The 18,310-nt window shown below is 33.2% G+C and overlaps 1 protein-coding gene across 9 annotated transcripts in view; it reads right to left on the bottom strand.

Moving 5' to 3' along the window:
* Positions 1 to 18,310, bottom strand: part of LOC111413372 (neuromusculin) — a 408,692-nt gene that overhangs the window by 53,289 nt on the left and 337,093 nt on the right. For all 9 annotated transcript variants that reach the window (XM_023044314.2, XM_023044316.2, XM_023044315.2 and 6 more), the window contains exon 4: positions 7,764 to 7,925. In XM_023044314.2, coding sequence (XP_022900082.2) covers positions 7,764 to 7,925 — 162 coding nt within the window. The remainder of the gene's footprint in view (positions 1 to 7,763; positions 7,926 to 18,310) is intronic.

Below are 18,310 nucleotides of genomic sequence, written 5' to 3'. Positions count from 1 at the left end.
ATGTATACAATGTTGTCTCGATACAAAGTTTATGAAATCTTGTTGTCTGATACATCATCAAGTTAACTATTAGAGATTTGATGCATACTTGAAAGGCGTGGTGCAAGTTTAATAAGGGGTGTATGGAGATTTTATGCATTCTTGGACGAGTTTTGAGACACTTCTAGATGCAGTATTGATGGAGACTGAACGAAAATGGAAGAAATGGATGGTATCATAACCAAGGTGCCAAAGATGCTTCCCAAAAATTGCAAGATTGGTAATCACGAAAATACTTAAGGAGATAATGAAATTGAACTTATTTTCAGATTCGTAGAAAACAACGATGGTGATAACAAAAAATGCATCAAAGTTTATATTGTGTTTAAATTATTAACACTTGATAACCAAGTTTTGGAAAGAATAAACCGATTTCACAAATGAAAAATTAAAAAAAACCAAGGATGGTTTTCTTTGAGACTGTTTAATCGTACACATAAATATATTAAAGTTGATAAAGTCGGCATAAACGGATACAAATTCATGTAATTTCCGTTATTTAATAGAGGATCTAAAAACTAATTTAATCTGCAGTAACATTTTATTATTCTTTTATTATTATACCTTTCAAACAAAGAAAATTGGAATTAAGTACTGAAAATAGGTTAGATCATAAGATATCTATGAGGGTTACAACAGAAGTGTAAAAATAGTATAAAACGGTTTAATAATGCTTCAACTATTTCCAACTATTTTGCATTTTCATTTAAAAACTATAAAACCCCAAACCTCTAAATAACATTTTTGGATAAAAGGTCTCAATTGGCGAACTAAAAATAATAGGTGAAAATATTATGAATGAAAACTGTTTGAAATGAACAAACAAAACGTTATCCTCAAGCGTAAAACACAACAATGGCTATTACTAACCGAGTAGATTTCAAATCCGACCCTTTCTAAATTTGAGGCACTCAACAGTAAAATGATTTTAGCTAAAACATTAAAAACATTGGATGAGAATGATATTAATACAAAGTGTTTATAATAAATAACGAAAACATAATTCTCAATCGATTTTGTTTCAACTATTTCGCATTTTTAGTTACAAATCATAAAATAGCCAAACGAGTATATTGACGTTTTTGGATAAAACTTCTTATTATAACCATCGAACTAAAAATGTTGAAAGAAAATGTTTTGGATGAACATTTCAAATTTGAGGCATTCAACAATAAAATACCAATATAATATTTAATGCAGCGCCTCGGCCGAATGTGGCCTTGACATAATCAGGCGAAACCAGTAATAACTTCAGATTGGTGATAAATAGTACCATTTAATTAAATAGGACCATGGCGTAACCAGAAGAAACCAGCCATTACTTCGTAATCGCTTGCGTCGGAAGGGTTGCAATTAAAGTTATGTGAAACTAATATGATATTTAATACATATAATACATAATATCACAACATATCAATCATAACAATCAGAAAACAAACTTCCGATCTTTTTAAGTTAACAATAAGTGTTTAATAAGTGACAAAAAAGGTAAACACCAAGTGGAACTTATCTTTTCAATATTTATATTTAAATGGCTCTAAAGGATTGGAAAAGGCAGTGTGGAGGCGTGAGAATCTCTATTAATAACGAAACTCTGTCTCTGAACTTCACTGATGACCAGGTAGTTATCGCCAAGTACGCGTACGACTTGGAGTTTATGATTACAAGACTGTATTCAACTTATGAACAGAGGAGACATGCAAGTTCACCTTAATAAACCAGAATATTTAGTAGTTACTTCGGATGCAAAATTTGAAGTAGTAATTAAAAACGGCACGGCAATTAAACCAGTTGAATATTTCAAATACCTTGGAGCAATCATGGATCGAAATGGACTGTGGCTAGCAGAGATTAGAAATAGAATCCGATAAAGTAAGAAAGTTTTTCTTTCTTCCTACTGTAAGTTATTTCAGATGGTTAGTCCATGATAAATTTGCTTTCTGTTCTTGTAAAGTTTGGACATACAACACTGAAAGTTAGAAGTTAGTCCCTTCTAGTTCCAGATCAATTTGCGCTATACGATCATTTGTGTGTTCTTTGAGTCTTTCGATCATTCCTTTTTGTGCCCTTTCTACTAGGTCTACTGCTTCAACATCTCTTCTCAAGTCGCTATTTTTTATGTACCACGGTGTTCCCAGCACTCTTCTGATTATTATATTCTGTGTTCTAATGATATTTTCCTTCGCTTTCTATGATTCTGTTGTCCATACCTCTTCTCCGGACGAAATCATCGGAGTAAAGATGGTCCTCAATAACTTTACTCTATTTGGCACGCTGAGTTTACTTTCTGGTTTTGTTAATCTGTAAATTTTCCTCAATTTTCTTATGGCCATAACTTTCCTTCTTTTTACATGATTCTCGAACTTTAAAGCAAAGTAAGAAAGTTATAGGATTCCTAAATTTAATATGGTGGAATAAAAGTATATCGAACCGAAACCAGAATTCTGCGTAGAATCAGTACTATGCTATGGAAGTGAGGTATTGACACAGGTGCTATGGAAGTGGATTACCTTAGAAGAAGTGTATGAGTATCAAAATTGGATCGAGTTAGAAGTGATGAGATAAGAAACAGAATGGATGCGAAAATAAGTGTGCTTGACAGAATAGAAACGAAGAGTTAATTTGGTTTGGTCACATCATGAGAATGTCAGAGGATAGAAAGTAGAAAAGAATATTCAAATGCACTCTACGTTGGAGAAGAAAGATAAAAGAAGAAAAGCATAAGAAGAGGAATGGAGAGACGAAATTTTAGAGAGGAGCAGACAATGGAGCTGCAATATAGTGTATCTTACAATATGTGCATTGTATACCCCAAATAAGTAATAATAATTATTTGTCAAGCCGAGACGTCGCAGTGTTGATCGAATAGGGGTTGCAACTATTATATGATCTCACTACATTATTCCGTTTCGAATTTGATTAATTCCTTGGTCAATGCTGGGTCTATAGTTTATGTATTAGTTTATTATTATTATGTTTATTTCAACTATTGTTTAAAACTGTAGCAATTGCCTTGCCGGAAACCTCTAATCTTATCTTAAACACAATCCCTTTTAAAGAAAGCATTTCACAGAGTTCGTTTAAATTTAAATACTTGTTTTTCCACCACTATTTAATGTTCTAATGCAACTTTCTTTATTAATATTTATTTCTTAATCTTTAATATTAATTAAAGTTCAACTGATGTTGTAAATCATTTCTTTATTTAATGGATGAGTAAGCCATACGATTTACATATTCGATCTAAAATTAATCGAACGGCAACGTGTGGTTCTAATAACACATATGCAGTTTCCATATTGCATCGAACATGATCCATCTGCAGTTATCAATGAAACACACACTCTCCATTTACCTGATTTTGAGTTATGTTCTCTTATAAATAAAAATCGCAAACTTCCCCAGAGCAATAAAGTATCAATCTAGAATCATTTATTGCATACTCTCTCCATGATTTATATTATTAATGTGTTAAACAAATGTCTCTGTATACAGATCTAATATTAACTTTCTTTTTTAATAGAAAATCTTTATTCTCGAAATTTTCCTTTTCTACATTTCTATTTTTTTGAAGTTACATAATTATTTAAGTTATAGATTTACATCGAGCTGATGGTTTTATACACACGTGAACCTATTTTTGGAAACAGACTTTCCTCTCTCGTTAATTCGACATTAAGCAGATAATCCGCACAGCAAGATAATAAATTCTTGCCTAATCCTTGCGCCCCTCGTATATCTTTCCGCCTCCGTAATAGACTTTTTACTGGCGAACTTCCAGTTCTACGTTTATTTTTAAATTAGCCCTGCGTCTTCGGCACCACTGAAACTCTACTCTAATGCAACGAGTTACAACGGAAACTTTGCACCATCATCCGTTTAGCCCTCTAAATCATAATTACTATTTAAACCAAGTATAAGTATCAAGTGGAATAGATAACATCTGTTCAATTACATTTTCGTTATTTACAAAAGATATACAAAAAATAGTGTGATGATGTAAAAGGTTATTATAAAATTATATATAAGTAATTAATTTAACTATCGAATGTTACTTTGTTATTTTTGTGTTTAATTAAAAATGGTTACAGGAGTGTATGTGAAATGAGTGTAAATACATGTAAACGGTCGGTGTTGGTACGAACGACATCGCTTTGTAGTGGGAAAAGTACACAATTTCGGACAATTTACCATTTTGAAAACTATTTTATTTCCTCTTTGTTTTCGAGGACCAATGCTAAATTTTATGACTTTTGGAGCGCAAAATTTTCAAACACAAATAAACTCATTTGTAGTCGTATTCTCCGTCAATTTACTGCAAATACACGATAACGAATTCACTCGGGTTTTATTAATTATAGATATTTCATTATTATTTGTACGAATGTTCACGGTTTGTAGCGTATGGTTAAATAAAGAGGTTGCATTTAAAAATTTACTACAGTTAAAACGTACTAAAAAGTAAATGAGAGCACCTCTGGGAAATGAAGTCTGTAAAATCCGTTGGCTTTTATAATTATTCAACTGAAATAATTTGATAACGGTTACATCTTCTTTGAATAAACAGTCCAATTTAAATTTCGAATGGAAATTATATAGAAACCTGACAAAAGGTTGAGGGATGGGTCAAAAACGCCGAGAGAAGCATTTAATCCGCGTCTTTTCCTGCCACATCATTGAAAGTCTGGCCCTCGGCTTTGTTTCTTTGGGTCACATTCAGATTCGTTTCACGGTTTTTGCGAGCTAATGACATACTGCTGCTACCTATCCAGTTTTATAACGTTAACGACATGATCCGGACTCCAAACGGAGATCGCGCAAGCAGATTCCGAGAAGAATTCCCAACGAGAGACACAGATGAAATTTGATTTCCAATATCGGGACGATTTAAAATTTATGCGGCCATTCAAATTTATCGAGAAGGGTGTATTTTTCGGGGGAAGTTCTAATTTAGTCGATAACGAAACGGTTCGTAGTAGTTATGGGAGAATTCTTTTAAAAGAATTTTTAGATAACTATACAGGGTGATTTATTAGCTCACTATCAAACTTTGACATATGATAGCTAATCCAATTACCAAAAAAAAAATGTTAATGAAAATTAAAACTTTAATGTGTTATAATTTCGTAAATAACTGAAATTGGACATATCGATGGTCTCAAATCAATATCTCGTAAGTTCGAAAATTGCTAAAATTCTCAAATTTAAACGTTTTCCAATTCATTAGAATTAGAGGCGTCATCTATTAAACGGTAGCAAGCTTTGAAAAATCCGAAAATGGCGCGAAAACAATACCACGTAAAATAAAATCGTTAAAAATCAATTCAATAGCTCGCAATAGCTCGTAAGTTAGCAGTTTAACACGGCGAATGTCCGTTCAAGTGATTAGCCGATTTTTTAAAGGAAGACAATAAACTAATCAGAAAAAAAATTAAATTGTTGTATTTTTTTATTTTGAAAACATTGTATTATGTTTAGATTTACATGCTTGTTTTGAACTGAAATTGTTTTGAATATGACTTACGTGGTATTGAAAGTTTATATAGCCTATGATTTACGTGGTATTGGTTTTTATTCTAGTTCTACTATAATGACTTCAAGATCGAAAAGAATACTTCTGATGTGCCAAATTGATGAAAATAGACCAAATAAAATTGCCAAAGAAAATACCATTGGTCCTGATAATGACTCACATGAAAAAGAGAATCAAATTGCTGATTTCAATATAATGGATTTGCCGATGGATATTATCGATGACGTCAATGATAGCTTTTTAAAGGCAATGGATTCTGCTAATTGTGCAGATAATGAAGTGGAGCACGCTGTATATAATTCGCAAGAGACTGTGGTTACCGAGATCAATGTTCTTGAAGCAGTAAGTGAAAACGACGATGTAGGTCAGGACAGAGATTTTCATATCAGTGAAGAGGAGAACCTAGAATCAGAATCAGCCACATCACTCACATCAGAATCTTTCAATCTACAAGATCAAGGTCCCCCTAAAAGAAAACGCGAACTCGGTAGAACTACTAAAAAAATAAATCAAGATCTGAGGATGAAGGGAAAACCGTACCTAGGATACAGAATGCCACCTAATCAGTCAAAAACATTTCAGGACGAAAGAGAAAACAGAAAACTTGGAATACCTTGTATTTCAAACTTTTGCCGAAAATCCAAGAAGAGAAGATACAATGAAATTGATGATTTAAAACGTGAAGAAGTTTTCAAAAAGTTTTGGCAAGATTTATCGTGGGGTCAGAGACAAACATATGTGTGTAATTTAGTAAATAAAGTACCACCTCATCAAAGAAGATCAGAAGGAGAAAATGTTCGAAAAACAGCAACTCTTAAATATTCCCTCAAAATAGACGATGGCATTTATCCTGTATGCAAAAAAATGTTCCTTTCCACACTGAAGTTAAGAGAATGGCAAGTTTGTAATTGGGTCAAGCAAAGTAAACATGGAATCAATGACGAAAAGAATGAAAGACCAAGAGTTAGAGGCATTTTATCAGAACAAGCACCAAAAAATAATTTCATGAAGTTACTAGAAAACTAGTGAATCACAAGTTTTTCAGGAACTTCAAAAAAAATCTCGTTTATTCTTCAATAAGACCCGGAAGGAAACCAGGAGACCCAACCGTTACAAATCTACGAGCTTTGAAATACTAGCAAAAAATTTTTTTTAAACTAAATTTTGATAGTGAGTATGAAGAGCTACCACAAAGAACAAGAAAAACTATTTCTTCCACTAACAATGAATATGAAAAACTTCATAATCAAAGAATAAAAATAAAAAAAACCAAATATGAGCACCTTCAACAGTTGAAATCGGTTATACCTGAGGATTGTTGGTCATTTTATGACAATTTAACTTTTGAATGAGTTTTTTGTGTTTTATGAATTAATTTTGTATACAATTTATTACCGGTGTTACATTTTTTTAATACACACTTACTTCAAGTTTTTGAATGTTCTACGGAAATAAAATGCTGTTCAATAACCCGTAAGTCTATTTTTTGTATTTCAATAACACGTAAGTCTGATTTTACAAGAGAAAAGGATTTTTAATTAAACGTTTTGTATCTAATACGACTTTTTATGATGTTCTCTTCTTAATTTGTAAAATAAACATCGATCGTGTAACGTAAATCACAAAAGAAATGTTTTTTGTGATTTCCCAAAACTTATCATTTTGGACTTACGTGTTATTGATTTGAGACTATCGATATGTTCATTAACATTTCTTTTTGGTAATATATCACCTTGTATATTTTCCGAGAGAAAACAAATGGGAAGCCTGAAACTAATATTTTTTGAAAAAAATAAAAATTTATTCGTAATATTAAAACTATGTCACTTGTAGTAATATAAGCCCGTAAAACGTGTTAAACCGAACCACCTTATTAAGCCAAACTGCCTTGAGACTCAAAAAGCCATTCGACGCACACCAAAACGGGCGGTTAGATAATTATCATTAAGTTTTATAGGAGCTCGATCCTATTTCCTATCTCGATCCCTTAGACCCCATCTTATTTACAGCAGGGACGTCTTAGTGGTGCGGCGAATTCTGAGAAAGGTCGCTGATTCTTAACTAGACCGGACCATGTCTCGTCCAAATCCACTCTTATCGTCAACGATCGTTGCGGATTGAAACAGCTTTCTCGCCCTCTGAGAATCGGGGAGAAACCGGAGACTTAATTTACTATACCTATTCGACTTACATTTAATTTCCCTCGAACCGTTGTACCATTTGACGTCAGGAATCGGTCTTCCACCGATTGCTTCGCACGTTACCACAACTTCCGTTCCTTCGTTGTACGGTCCTAACACCGGATCCACCAGTTCTTTATCGTCGTGTAACATGTGTACTTTAGTCGGAATTACTGAAACAAAAATAAATATGATTAAAATTTCCTGAACAAGTTTTGAATGAATAATTTTAAATTTTCAACTCCTATATTGATTATTTCGCACTTCATTAACCTATATGAATGTGAAGCATGGTTGAATGCTTTAATTTTTGTTGAAATAATGAAGTGTCCGTTTGCGCGGACGAGGACGCCGCGTCGGTCGCCAAAATAAATATTTATAGCGGTTATTGTGATCAGTCGATGTTTGTTTATTGTAATTAAATTGCACTTCGGTCAAATATTCATTCGTTCGGTCCATTGGCGTGCAACACTTAACAGGAGCTGGCGTCGGTTAAATGTTGGGTGACAATTTCGAATGTTACGCGTCCGCCTCGCATTAGGATCCGATAATTGGGATTAATTCAATATTTATTCGATGTGTCATATTTCCGTAAATATGGCCGAGGAATTAATCAAATCGAACAATCGTGACAATTGTTGTCGTTGGTGTGCCAATATAGAAAAGCGTGGAGTTCTCCCACGTGAACTAAACGTCCATTTATTCATTCGAGCTGAAATGGTGGAGGCGCCTCTGGTTCACTTATTATACATATTACATCACTTTGGTTAATTTGGAATAATGAATTTGAAATGCATTTAAATATAGTCATAGAATAATAAATAGTCATAAAATCATAGATCCGTATAGCTTTCTTGGGGATTTCTTAATACACTGTTATTAAAAAAATATGTTTTATATTCATGCAAACATCACTGTCTCAGCAGCACGGCTACCTCGGCTTCTAATTAGATTTTGGTCTTGTTTTGGCGAAGATTTTCTACTACCTCGTCAGCACGGCTGCGTTGGCTACTAATTAACATTTAAATTTTATAAAAAGTACCTTAAAATGGGGCTACTTGGCCACCCAGGGGCTAATTCATTTTACAACTGCTCTCGCTGCGAAGACTCGGAACACGAAGAAATCTTTGATTATAGCAATCAAGACAAAGATTTCCTTCGTTCAGGATTAAAGAAATTTATGAAGGAAAAATGATTATTATTAATTTAAGTTTGAATTGTGCAGTAAAACAGTAGTTTTTTGGTTTTAATACGTTTATTATTGGTATATACCTTAATTTTTGTTTCTTTTATTTCGATTTATATTAATTTAAGGTTAACTTTAGAAGATTTTTTTGAAACACTTGTTACAGTCTTGATACAGTTTTGTTAAAATTTATTTAATATTTTTTATTGTTTAATTCAATAAAAAATGTGTCTTACATAAAAATACATTCCTTAATATTTCAGTTACACTTTCAGACTCAAACTCAAGACGAACGGTCTTTAAACCTAGAATCCATACATAAATAAAACATACGTTATAACATACGAGGACATATTCTGCAGCATGTTTGTTTTGCTAATTTGGGGTTCACTTTCTCTTTCCACCAAGCCTAATACATCGCTAATGTGTCGCTTTAGAGTTTGTGTCAAACTTAGTTAATACCTTAGCTCGAGACCGAACAACATTCTCTGGAGTAAAAAAATATCCAAAAGAAAGAAAAAACGAATGTATAAAACTCTGGTCGAAGAACATAACTCAATATAAATGCAATGCAAATGGAGTAGTGGGAAAATGCTGTACAAAGACAAGGAGACACAAAGTGAGGAATATTGATATCATGTCAACAAACAGATGGCCTAAAAGAAGCATGGAATGCGTGAGCCGTGGGTTGTTAGTAATTGGCTGATATGGGTCTTCACTGTCACTCTCCTACATACGCCACGTTTGATATGAAAGGACATCCTTCTCCAAAGGAAGAAGAACAGAAACAGAAATAAAAAGAACAGAAATAATTCAATTTCTTGTGACATTCGCAAAAATTCTCAAATAGCCGATTTCTGCATAATGCTTGTCTATCCTGTACAAACACTCATATAACTATTTACTGTTATGAACACATACTCATGTTTTCAAGTACAGCATATTTTTCTCTTAGATTGTTTGGTGGCATCCAAATTAGAGCGACAGGATTTCTCTTGAGACAGCATTCAACAGCTTGTTTTTTAAGTGTGTCTTATAAAGCTTATTCATAACAATGGGAGTAGTAATTGGACAGAGATGAAGTTTTTTGGAAGTGTATATAATAATAGACGTTTTCCAGTTTTGGAAATAAAAGTTATATTATAGTATTAACCCAATGTAACTTTTGAACTGGACCAGTTGATAGTCTGTGCGCCCATGTATCATCGGACCGATGCTCTGGTCTCATGTTGACGTCAATGATAAGTTACAGGCATTTTCTAATATTTGGCAAGTTAACTGGAGTAGTGGACGAAGTACGCAAAGCGTCTAAATATTTAAGTGAAAATCATATTAAAATAACTACCTTGAAGTTTTGTTGCTTAATTTATTTTTCCATATTTGTGTAGATATTTAATGCAAGAAATAATAAAACAAAATAAAAGTTTATTGCTTTTGATGTCCATAAGATTTTTAGAAATATTTTATTATTTTTTCAAGAACATTGATAACACAAAAGAATAAAATACGTATCTTCTTTTTTAATTTAGATTGGTGTCTAAAGTACGTAAAGCGACTATTGATGTATTTTTGCACATAGTGCTTAAAAAGCTTGTGATTGTTTACTAAAAATTGAGAAGCAATCTCTTGCATATCCTCAGAGTATTAGTAGATGTGAGAAAAGCTAATTCGTCGAAAAAATCCAACTGGAACCAGTTATCTGCATCTTGAGTTAGCAAGAAAACGTTATCAATGTAGTCAGCCCGAATATTTGAAATATTATTCCTGAAGAATATATAGAATTATTAGTAGATTTAATAAGTTTATCAGTTTTGGTGATTTGTGGAGTTTTAAAAGTTTACGGCATCTACACACAAACTTATTTTCATCATTTTACTACATTTTTTGATCTACTTTAGTTACATCAAATTAAGTAACAAAATATTATGGCTAGATTGGATTGATTATGGATTATCATTATTTGGTTCATTATAAACAATTTATATGCGCAATATTTTCCTCGAATAGCATTAGATTTTAGGTTGTGATATAGCATTTCAGCCTTATTCATGAAAAATAGTTATAGTTAGATTGTAACTGTTTATGAATTATGTTTGGTTTATTATAAATCATTTATTTTCATTTTCTAATGTAAACCATTCGTTTTGAGATTTTTGAAGATTTTCACTTTATTACTGCAGAAGAAAGACCTAAGCTCAGGTTAGTTATGGATTATACTATTTTGGTTCAATATAAATAATTTTTATAGACAACATTTCACTTGATTCGGTAATTACGAATGTTTTCTACAATTACAAATTAATTACCGTACCCGACGTCATCATTGCAAGTATGCAACCAATATCACAGTATTTTTATTGCAATACGTGATTTGCGTATAAGCGTATTGCACTGTGATATTGGTTGCATACTTGAATTAATTAAACACACTATATAAAAACTTATGATATCGTTTTTATTTTTTGAGCTATAACTTAGCATTTTCTCCCATTTTTATTTTTAATTTTATCGTTGTTTTATCTCCATGTAAATCAAACATATGAACATAATTAATGTAGTTAGTTTAATAACATTTTTAATCCGTTATGAAGGATAGTGTCGTGGTGGCATGTAACACGAAAATGATAATCAGGTGACTTCGCATGTTTACCTACTATTCACCCTCAATTTCCATTTAATCATGGAGTTAATATAGTAATCAGAGAAAACTATTTAGGGCTAAAAAAGGACGATATCGAAGTGTTGGATTTATTAAGCTTGATGAAACGTATTTAAAACTAGATAGCTGGAATTTAGTCTCGAAACTGATGATAAATGGCCACTCTATTACGTTTCATTTCGCCGTCATAACGGGCCGTTATTGCGGTTATCAATCATAATGGGAAATTTAGATGGTGGCTATTGAAAAGCGTATAATAAGAGGAATGGAACGAGAAGGATATAAGTTCGCTGCCGGGCGGTTTTAGATTAATAGTTTGCTTAACTGTACCAAAACAAATAACAACTTTATACCAGTTGGAATTAACTGTGGAAATGTTTTCACCGGACTCCGGTGGTGACCGAATAAGTCTTGGCTCGTTATCAAAGACGTCCTCCTTTAGCGCACTTTCAAGTTTGCGACGCGGACAGATTAATTTCGAGTTTAAACTTTTCGGCGGCATTCAAGTGAAATACCCAAGGCGTTTTGCAAATCGCAAGAAAATAAGATACAATGTAAAATTACTATGTTAGTGGGAATTTTAACAGATGTCCTTGAAAGGAAAGCAGAAGCAGAATATCGTCCATTACCCTATAGATAAAATATATATTACTATAAATAAAATATAACCCAAAAGCCCTATCTCGTCACCATATAATTTTTATGGGGATATCGTATTTCAACTCCCTGCGATACGCAGCCGTCGCGACGCCTTCAACGGACGACGGTGGCATAAAGAGATCGCACTCGTAAAACTTTAACGGCCCATCTAACGCGAAACTAACCAGTGGCGGCGAATTTCGTTCTCATCGTAATTTGAACTACCCTCCCTTTCCGTCGCCGTCCAACGTCGACCGCGTCCCGACGCCACTCGTCCTCGTGTCCGCACTTCAATTACTCGGAGTATGTGCGGTACTTAACGGCCCTTGAGTGAATATTTTAATTAGTGGTTTCTCATCGTCGCCAAGTGAGCGGACGAAGAGTTTCTGGGATCTATTCCGGAATTTCAAAATTATTTACCCCAAAACCATAAAGTTTTATTCTTATTTTACTAAACATGATCAAATCAAATTAAATGGATATCACTTTAAGCACAATTTGTCATCATTGTTCTTAATTAATTTTATTTCATTATTGTTAATTACAGTTTGTTCTAGTTCAAAATCAATTTTCTGCATGTCACACAACGACTATGTTGTGTGAGTACATACATACGCATGGAGGTAGTCAAGATTCTTGTGTCACTCGTGCCTTTAATCTGTCGATTGCTCATTTACTAGTAGATATGCAGTGGTGGTCCCCTCTCGTCCTGTCAATCCACATAACCGTATTTGCACGAACGTACTACGTGGTGGTGTTCTGCACCAATATAGGTGAGGATGCTCGTGATGCAAACAACCAATTAATTTGAGAGAGGCACGTGTACGTACTCGTCCTTCCAGGATAAGCATACTCAACGGCGTACGTGCCGCCGTCCAAAGTGATTATTACTGTTTTGGTCCCATGAAACAGGTTCCTCCATGTCATCAATTTACGGATTGGGCAACCAAGCGTATTAGTATGGTTTACAAGGTTCGCAAGTGCTTCAAATTTTGATCTGAATTTTGTTCTTTGTTAGTGCAGTGTTTTCGGTATGACTAACTTAATTAACTGGTATAAATGAACTACTATATTTTAAAAGGTGAAAACACAATTCGATGGAGCTGATTTCGTTGGATTCAATATTAACAATTTAAATAATATCAGAGATCAAAATTTAACATTACAGTAAAACCTCGATAACGGATTAATATGGAGAAGGGAGTTATATCCAAAAGTCTGTTATATGAAAAAGAATTTTAATTTGCACTTTAAACTGTTTGAATGAATAATTTTAAAGAACACAAATTCGAACAGCTATCGACACCGCTCCGTTCTATATTAGTTAGTTCTACTTTTAGTTCAATAAAAATATACAACAATCTAGCGCTAAATAACAACTAAAACTAAAGCTAACACTAGCACTACAACTAACGCTACACCTAGAAACTTTCGGGTTAAGCCGTGAGTTTTTTGAAAAAATCTTTGACGTTTTGGATGCCATGTTCATCAGAAACAAGTTCGAAGTCAACTTCGTACAACAACTTTGATGTTCAGAGTAAAGTTCAGACGTAGTTATAAGAAGTTTTATGAGTTACTTTTAATAAATGATTTATAAAGTAAAGTGCTAGTAGTTACTTAGTGTTGTATCCATAAACTTATAATGGGGAAACGTTACATGGCGAACTAAAGAACAACAATAGAAAATAAATTGCTAACGTGCTCACAAAGAAAAGAAAAAGAATTTTCTATTCCAAAGAATAAAAAATGGATCAACTAAAACCACCAGAAGTTTTAAGTTTGCTAGAAGATATTGCTGATAACTTCATAAGATGGAAAAACAAGTTTATTGTGTGCATGTCGGCGTCTGGAATCGATGAAAGTACTACTATAACGGGGCAAAGAAAAGCTATATTCCTATACACGATTGGAGAAGACGTTCAAGATTTTTCTGATACATTAGAAATCAATGAAGAAAAGAGAAAAGATTGGAAAAAAGGAGGAAAAATTGAGTTGGAGATATACTTCACACAAAAGACTAATGAAACGGTAAATAGACACATATTCAATTTTAGAGTACAAAGAGAAACTGAAAACTTTGATAGCTTCATCACCGATTTAAAGAAATTAAGCAAAGACTGTAATTTCGAAAACTTGAAAGATGGATTAATTAGAGATAGAATAGTATGTGCACTCAAGGATAATAATGTTAGAGACAGGCTTCTAAGAAAAGATAAATTAACCTTGGAGGATCGTACTAGAATTTGCAAAGCATCAAAACTAGTAGAAGTGCAATTCAAGAAAGTAGACGAGGAAAATGTGGTGTGAAAATATGTATAAAGGGAAGAAATGCAACAAAACGCTTACGTGGTGAATATAACAGATAAGAAAACTGCTATGACAGTTAGGACTCAAGTCAAGTTGAAATTATATGGAGGCCTAATCAAGGTAGTTTGTGAAACAGAGTTGGATGTAAAAGGTAGTAATAAAACTGCCAATATAAAGTTCAAAGTAGTTGATATAAAAAATGCACCCTGTATCATAGGTCTACCAGCAATACAAAAGCTGAATTTACTACAAAGAATAGATGATATTCAAAAGAAGGAAAATCTAGGAAACAAAATTGAAGAACTGGTTAAAGAAAACAAAGAAGTATTTGAAGGAATTGGTGAACTGGAAAAAACGTATGACATTAAACTAAAAGAAGATAGTGTACGATTAGTGGAACCACCAAGAAAAATTCCAATAAGCGTAGGAAAGGAACTTGAAGCTGAATTGACAAGAATGAAAGAACAAGGAATTATAGAAAAGGTAACAAAACCTACATCATGGTCAAAGTAAAAAAAAAGAACTTGGGAAATATTTATAAATTAATTCTTAAGTAATATAACTGCGATGAAACGGCTTGAAACACCTTGTACATAATGTTATAATGCATTTGTTGCAAAACGTTAGGGTCTCCCTTTACAATTGCGGTACAGGCATCGACGCTGCTGTTTACTTTTTTCAAGAAAATGGCCTTTTTGGACGAAACTTACGTCGTAGCAAACTGAGACGACGTAAGGAGTCGAGGTTAGACTGGGAGGTCTTCCTTTCATAACATGCTATGTCGAAGTTTTAAGTAATGTACAGCTATGTCTCTTCGGAACTTTTTAATGGAAGTGGACTTCTTACCATGGATTTCACGGTAAACGAGATATCCATTTACAATTGCCATGTCAATAATACGAGTTACTAGACACCAATACCACTCCTTCCCTCTAACTGCAATAGAATGCTTTTCCAAAAGCCAGTCATGCTGATCCACTCCTCCCATGTACTTGATGTAATTAGAAATTAGTCTTGGCTGAGGCACTGATACTTTTTCTTTTTTTTTCCTTGCTTCATCTATTAACACTTGACACAGGTTCCATCGAGTCAAAATTGGTAGCAATGACAACACATTTATTGTCATTCCATTCACCCGAATCGTTCCTGTTGCTCTAAATCCAAGCTGTCGCAACTTTAGTAGTAATTCGTAGCTATTACAAAAATTATCAAAATAAACGGAATAGCTGTTGGTATTTTCTATAACTGATAACATTTGCGTAACTACTCGTGTTCTAAGAGGTTCTGTTGGCGAAATATCAGCTCCTTCTTTTCCACAGTATAGAGAGAAGTTAAAACAATACCAGTCAATACCACACATCGCCGATAAATATTCTTCAAATATTCCCCACTTTCGAAAATTATGATTCAGTTTTTCGATTAAAGGGCTAATTTTGAAACTTTTATCTTGAATCTCTTTTATCTTGTCTTGAAAATGCAAAAATTATTTTATTTCGTAGTATGCATTTCTCGTCATAGCATTTTTGACTATTGGCACACCTAAGTCTTCATCATCAGATGATTTCATTGGTAAACAGCTCTTCAAGAATTTGAACAGACGTATGATGTTCAAGGGAGTTTATCATGTTTTCCATATTTTCTTTACAAACATTGTCGGCAGGTCATAGGTAGGTAGTATTTTCATCCATTTGGCAGGACCTACATTTTCTTTATCTTTTCTACTTCTTTTTGTGCGAGGTTCGTCAACGTGAGACAAATCTAAGGGACGACTTGGAACAAGATACGATAGTGGGAGAGAATCTTCTTCATCAAATTCATCATCAACAGTGAACTCAATGGATCCAGGAATGTCATTTACGATGGACAAAGTTAGGTCTTTATTGATGATTTTGCCTCACCCGTAAGATCACTTACTTCTGGAGGTACCACAAGTACATTAGTATCTCTTATCTCTGACCACAAATGATCTGCGTTTTGAAGTGATTTGAATGCGCTTCTGTTGGCCATTTTATGTTATTTTTATAGTAAGTAGCAATACGACGTGCTATTTATAGATCGCCATGATTTACGGGCATCCACACTTTAACCAAAATAAATTGTGAATATGTAACAGTATGTATAAGTCGCAGGCAAATGGATGTTTCAGGTAAATAGCTTTTTCCTAGTCAGGTACTATCTGCCTAGGCATATAGTTTTATTCCATTTATTTCAGTCTAATTTCTACTTTCCTTAGCAAATAGCATATGGCTAAAATATTTTCAGGCAAATAGCTCTTTAAACCAACCCAACCCAACTCAACCCCAGGAATGCTTTATTTCTTTAAGAGAGGCCTGCACTTCACAGTCACTGTTTTCTGGGCAAGGGATGTCAAAACGCCAGTGCCAGTCTTCGAAATTTCAGTGCAGTACAAAAAAGTGTACTTGTTTCAAAAATAAGATGATGTGCAATAGTAGCTGCCATTCTAGCAACAATTGTCAAAACAAGTAAATTTTTGTATTTACTATTTAACTTTTATTAAAGTTTAAAATTTAGTATTTCTATTAAACTTAATAAAAGTATATGAAACTGTTATGCATTTTTTGAATATGATACGCAAATAATTTGACTCGTTTGACACTCATTAGTGACTTTAACTTAAGAAAAGTAGGTTGATAACGTTAGGAACTACTATTAGTTATAATATATACTTTATTTATATACTTTTTTTGTGAAAAGGTACCTACTCTCTATTGCATTGTTGTATCGAAAAAATGGTATTTGCCTAAAACAAGCTTAGACAGATAGTATTTGTCTTGTCCAATAGTATTTGCCTAGACATTTAATGATAAAACCGTAACGAACTACTGTTTGCTTAGGCAGACAGTATCTGACTAGGAAAAAGCTATCTACCTGAAATAATCATTTGCCTGCGACATATACAATTTCTATCTGCCTACCAATGTGTTGTTTCCACTTCTCTGAAAGGCTGCAAAAACGTGCTAAACCAGTGATCTATAAATAGCTCGATGGGAGGTAACGGGTTACAGCTAAAATGAATGTTTCTAGTTCTAGGATAGTGTTAGTTCTAGTTTTAATGCAATGAAAAATATACAGTGTGTTAATTAATTAATAAGCAAATCGCGTATTGCAATACCAATACTGTGATATTGGTTGCATACTTGCAATGATGACGTCGGGTACGATAATTAATTAACACACTGTACAACAATCTAGTTCTGAATAACAATTAAAACTAGAATTAACACTATCATTTGAACTAACACTATCATTAGAACTAACTATCAATAAACTTTGTAAAGTAAACAATAATGTTGCGAATTATCAGCCGTTAAATATTTTGTTATTTTATATTAGAATATCATTTTTTTATTTATACCAAATGATATTCTAAAATATGTATACCGTTTGTTATTAAAGTGTTAATTATCATACATCTACAAAATGCCGCTCTTTACGCTAAACGAGCACCGTACAAACAGTTAATATCATGCATATTAATTCGTGGACGGATATACATCGTAAATTGACAAGCGCTATGCATTATACATATATGAATATTGCATCGAAACCCTATCTAATCCTCTCTTACTCGCCGGTTTTCAAACCAAACACAATACCTACAAAAGACCTATTTTCGTTTTGTTTGGAATAACAACGATATGATTCATTTCAATCTAAACGGTACTTATAAAACCCAAAACTAAAAATAAACCATTGCCGCATTCAAATTTATCGCTTTGCTTAATATTAATATCCATTTTGGGGGT

The sequence above is a fragment of the Onthophagus taurus genome, chromosome 2 (genome assembly GCF_036711975.1).
Source record: "Onthophagus taurus isolate NC chromosome 2, IU_Otau_3.0, whole genome shotgun sequence".
In the NCBI taxonomy this organism is placed as follows: Eukaryota; Metazoa; Arthropoda; class Insecta; order Coleoptera; family Scarabaeidae; genus Onthophagus; species Onthophagus taurus.
Note: the sequence above shows the minus strand (reverse complement) of the source record. Positions and strands in the feature narration are given on the sequence as shown.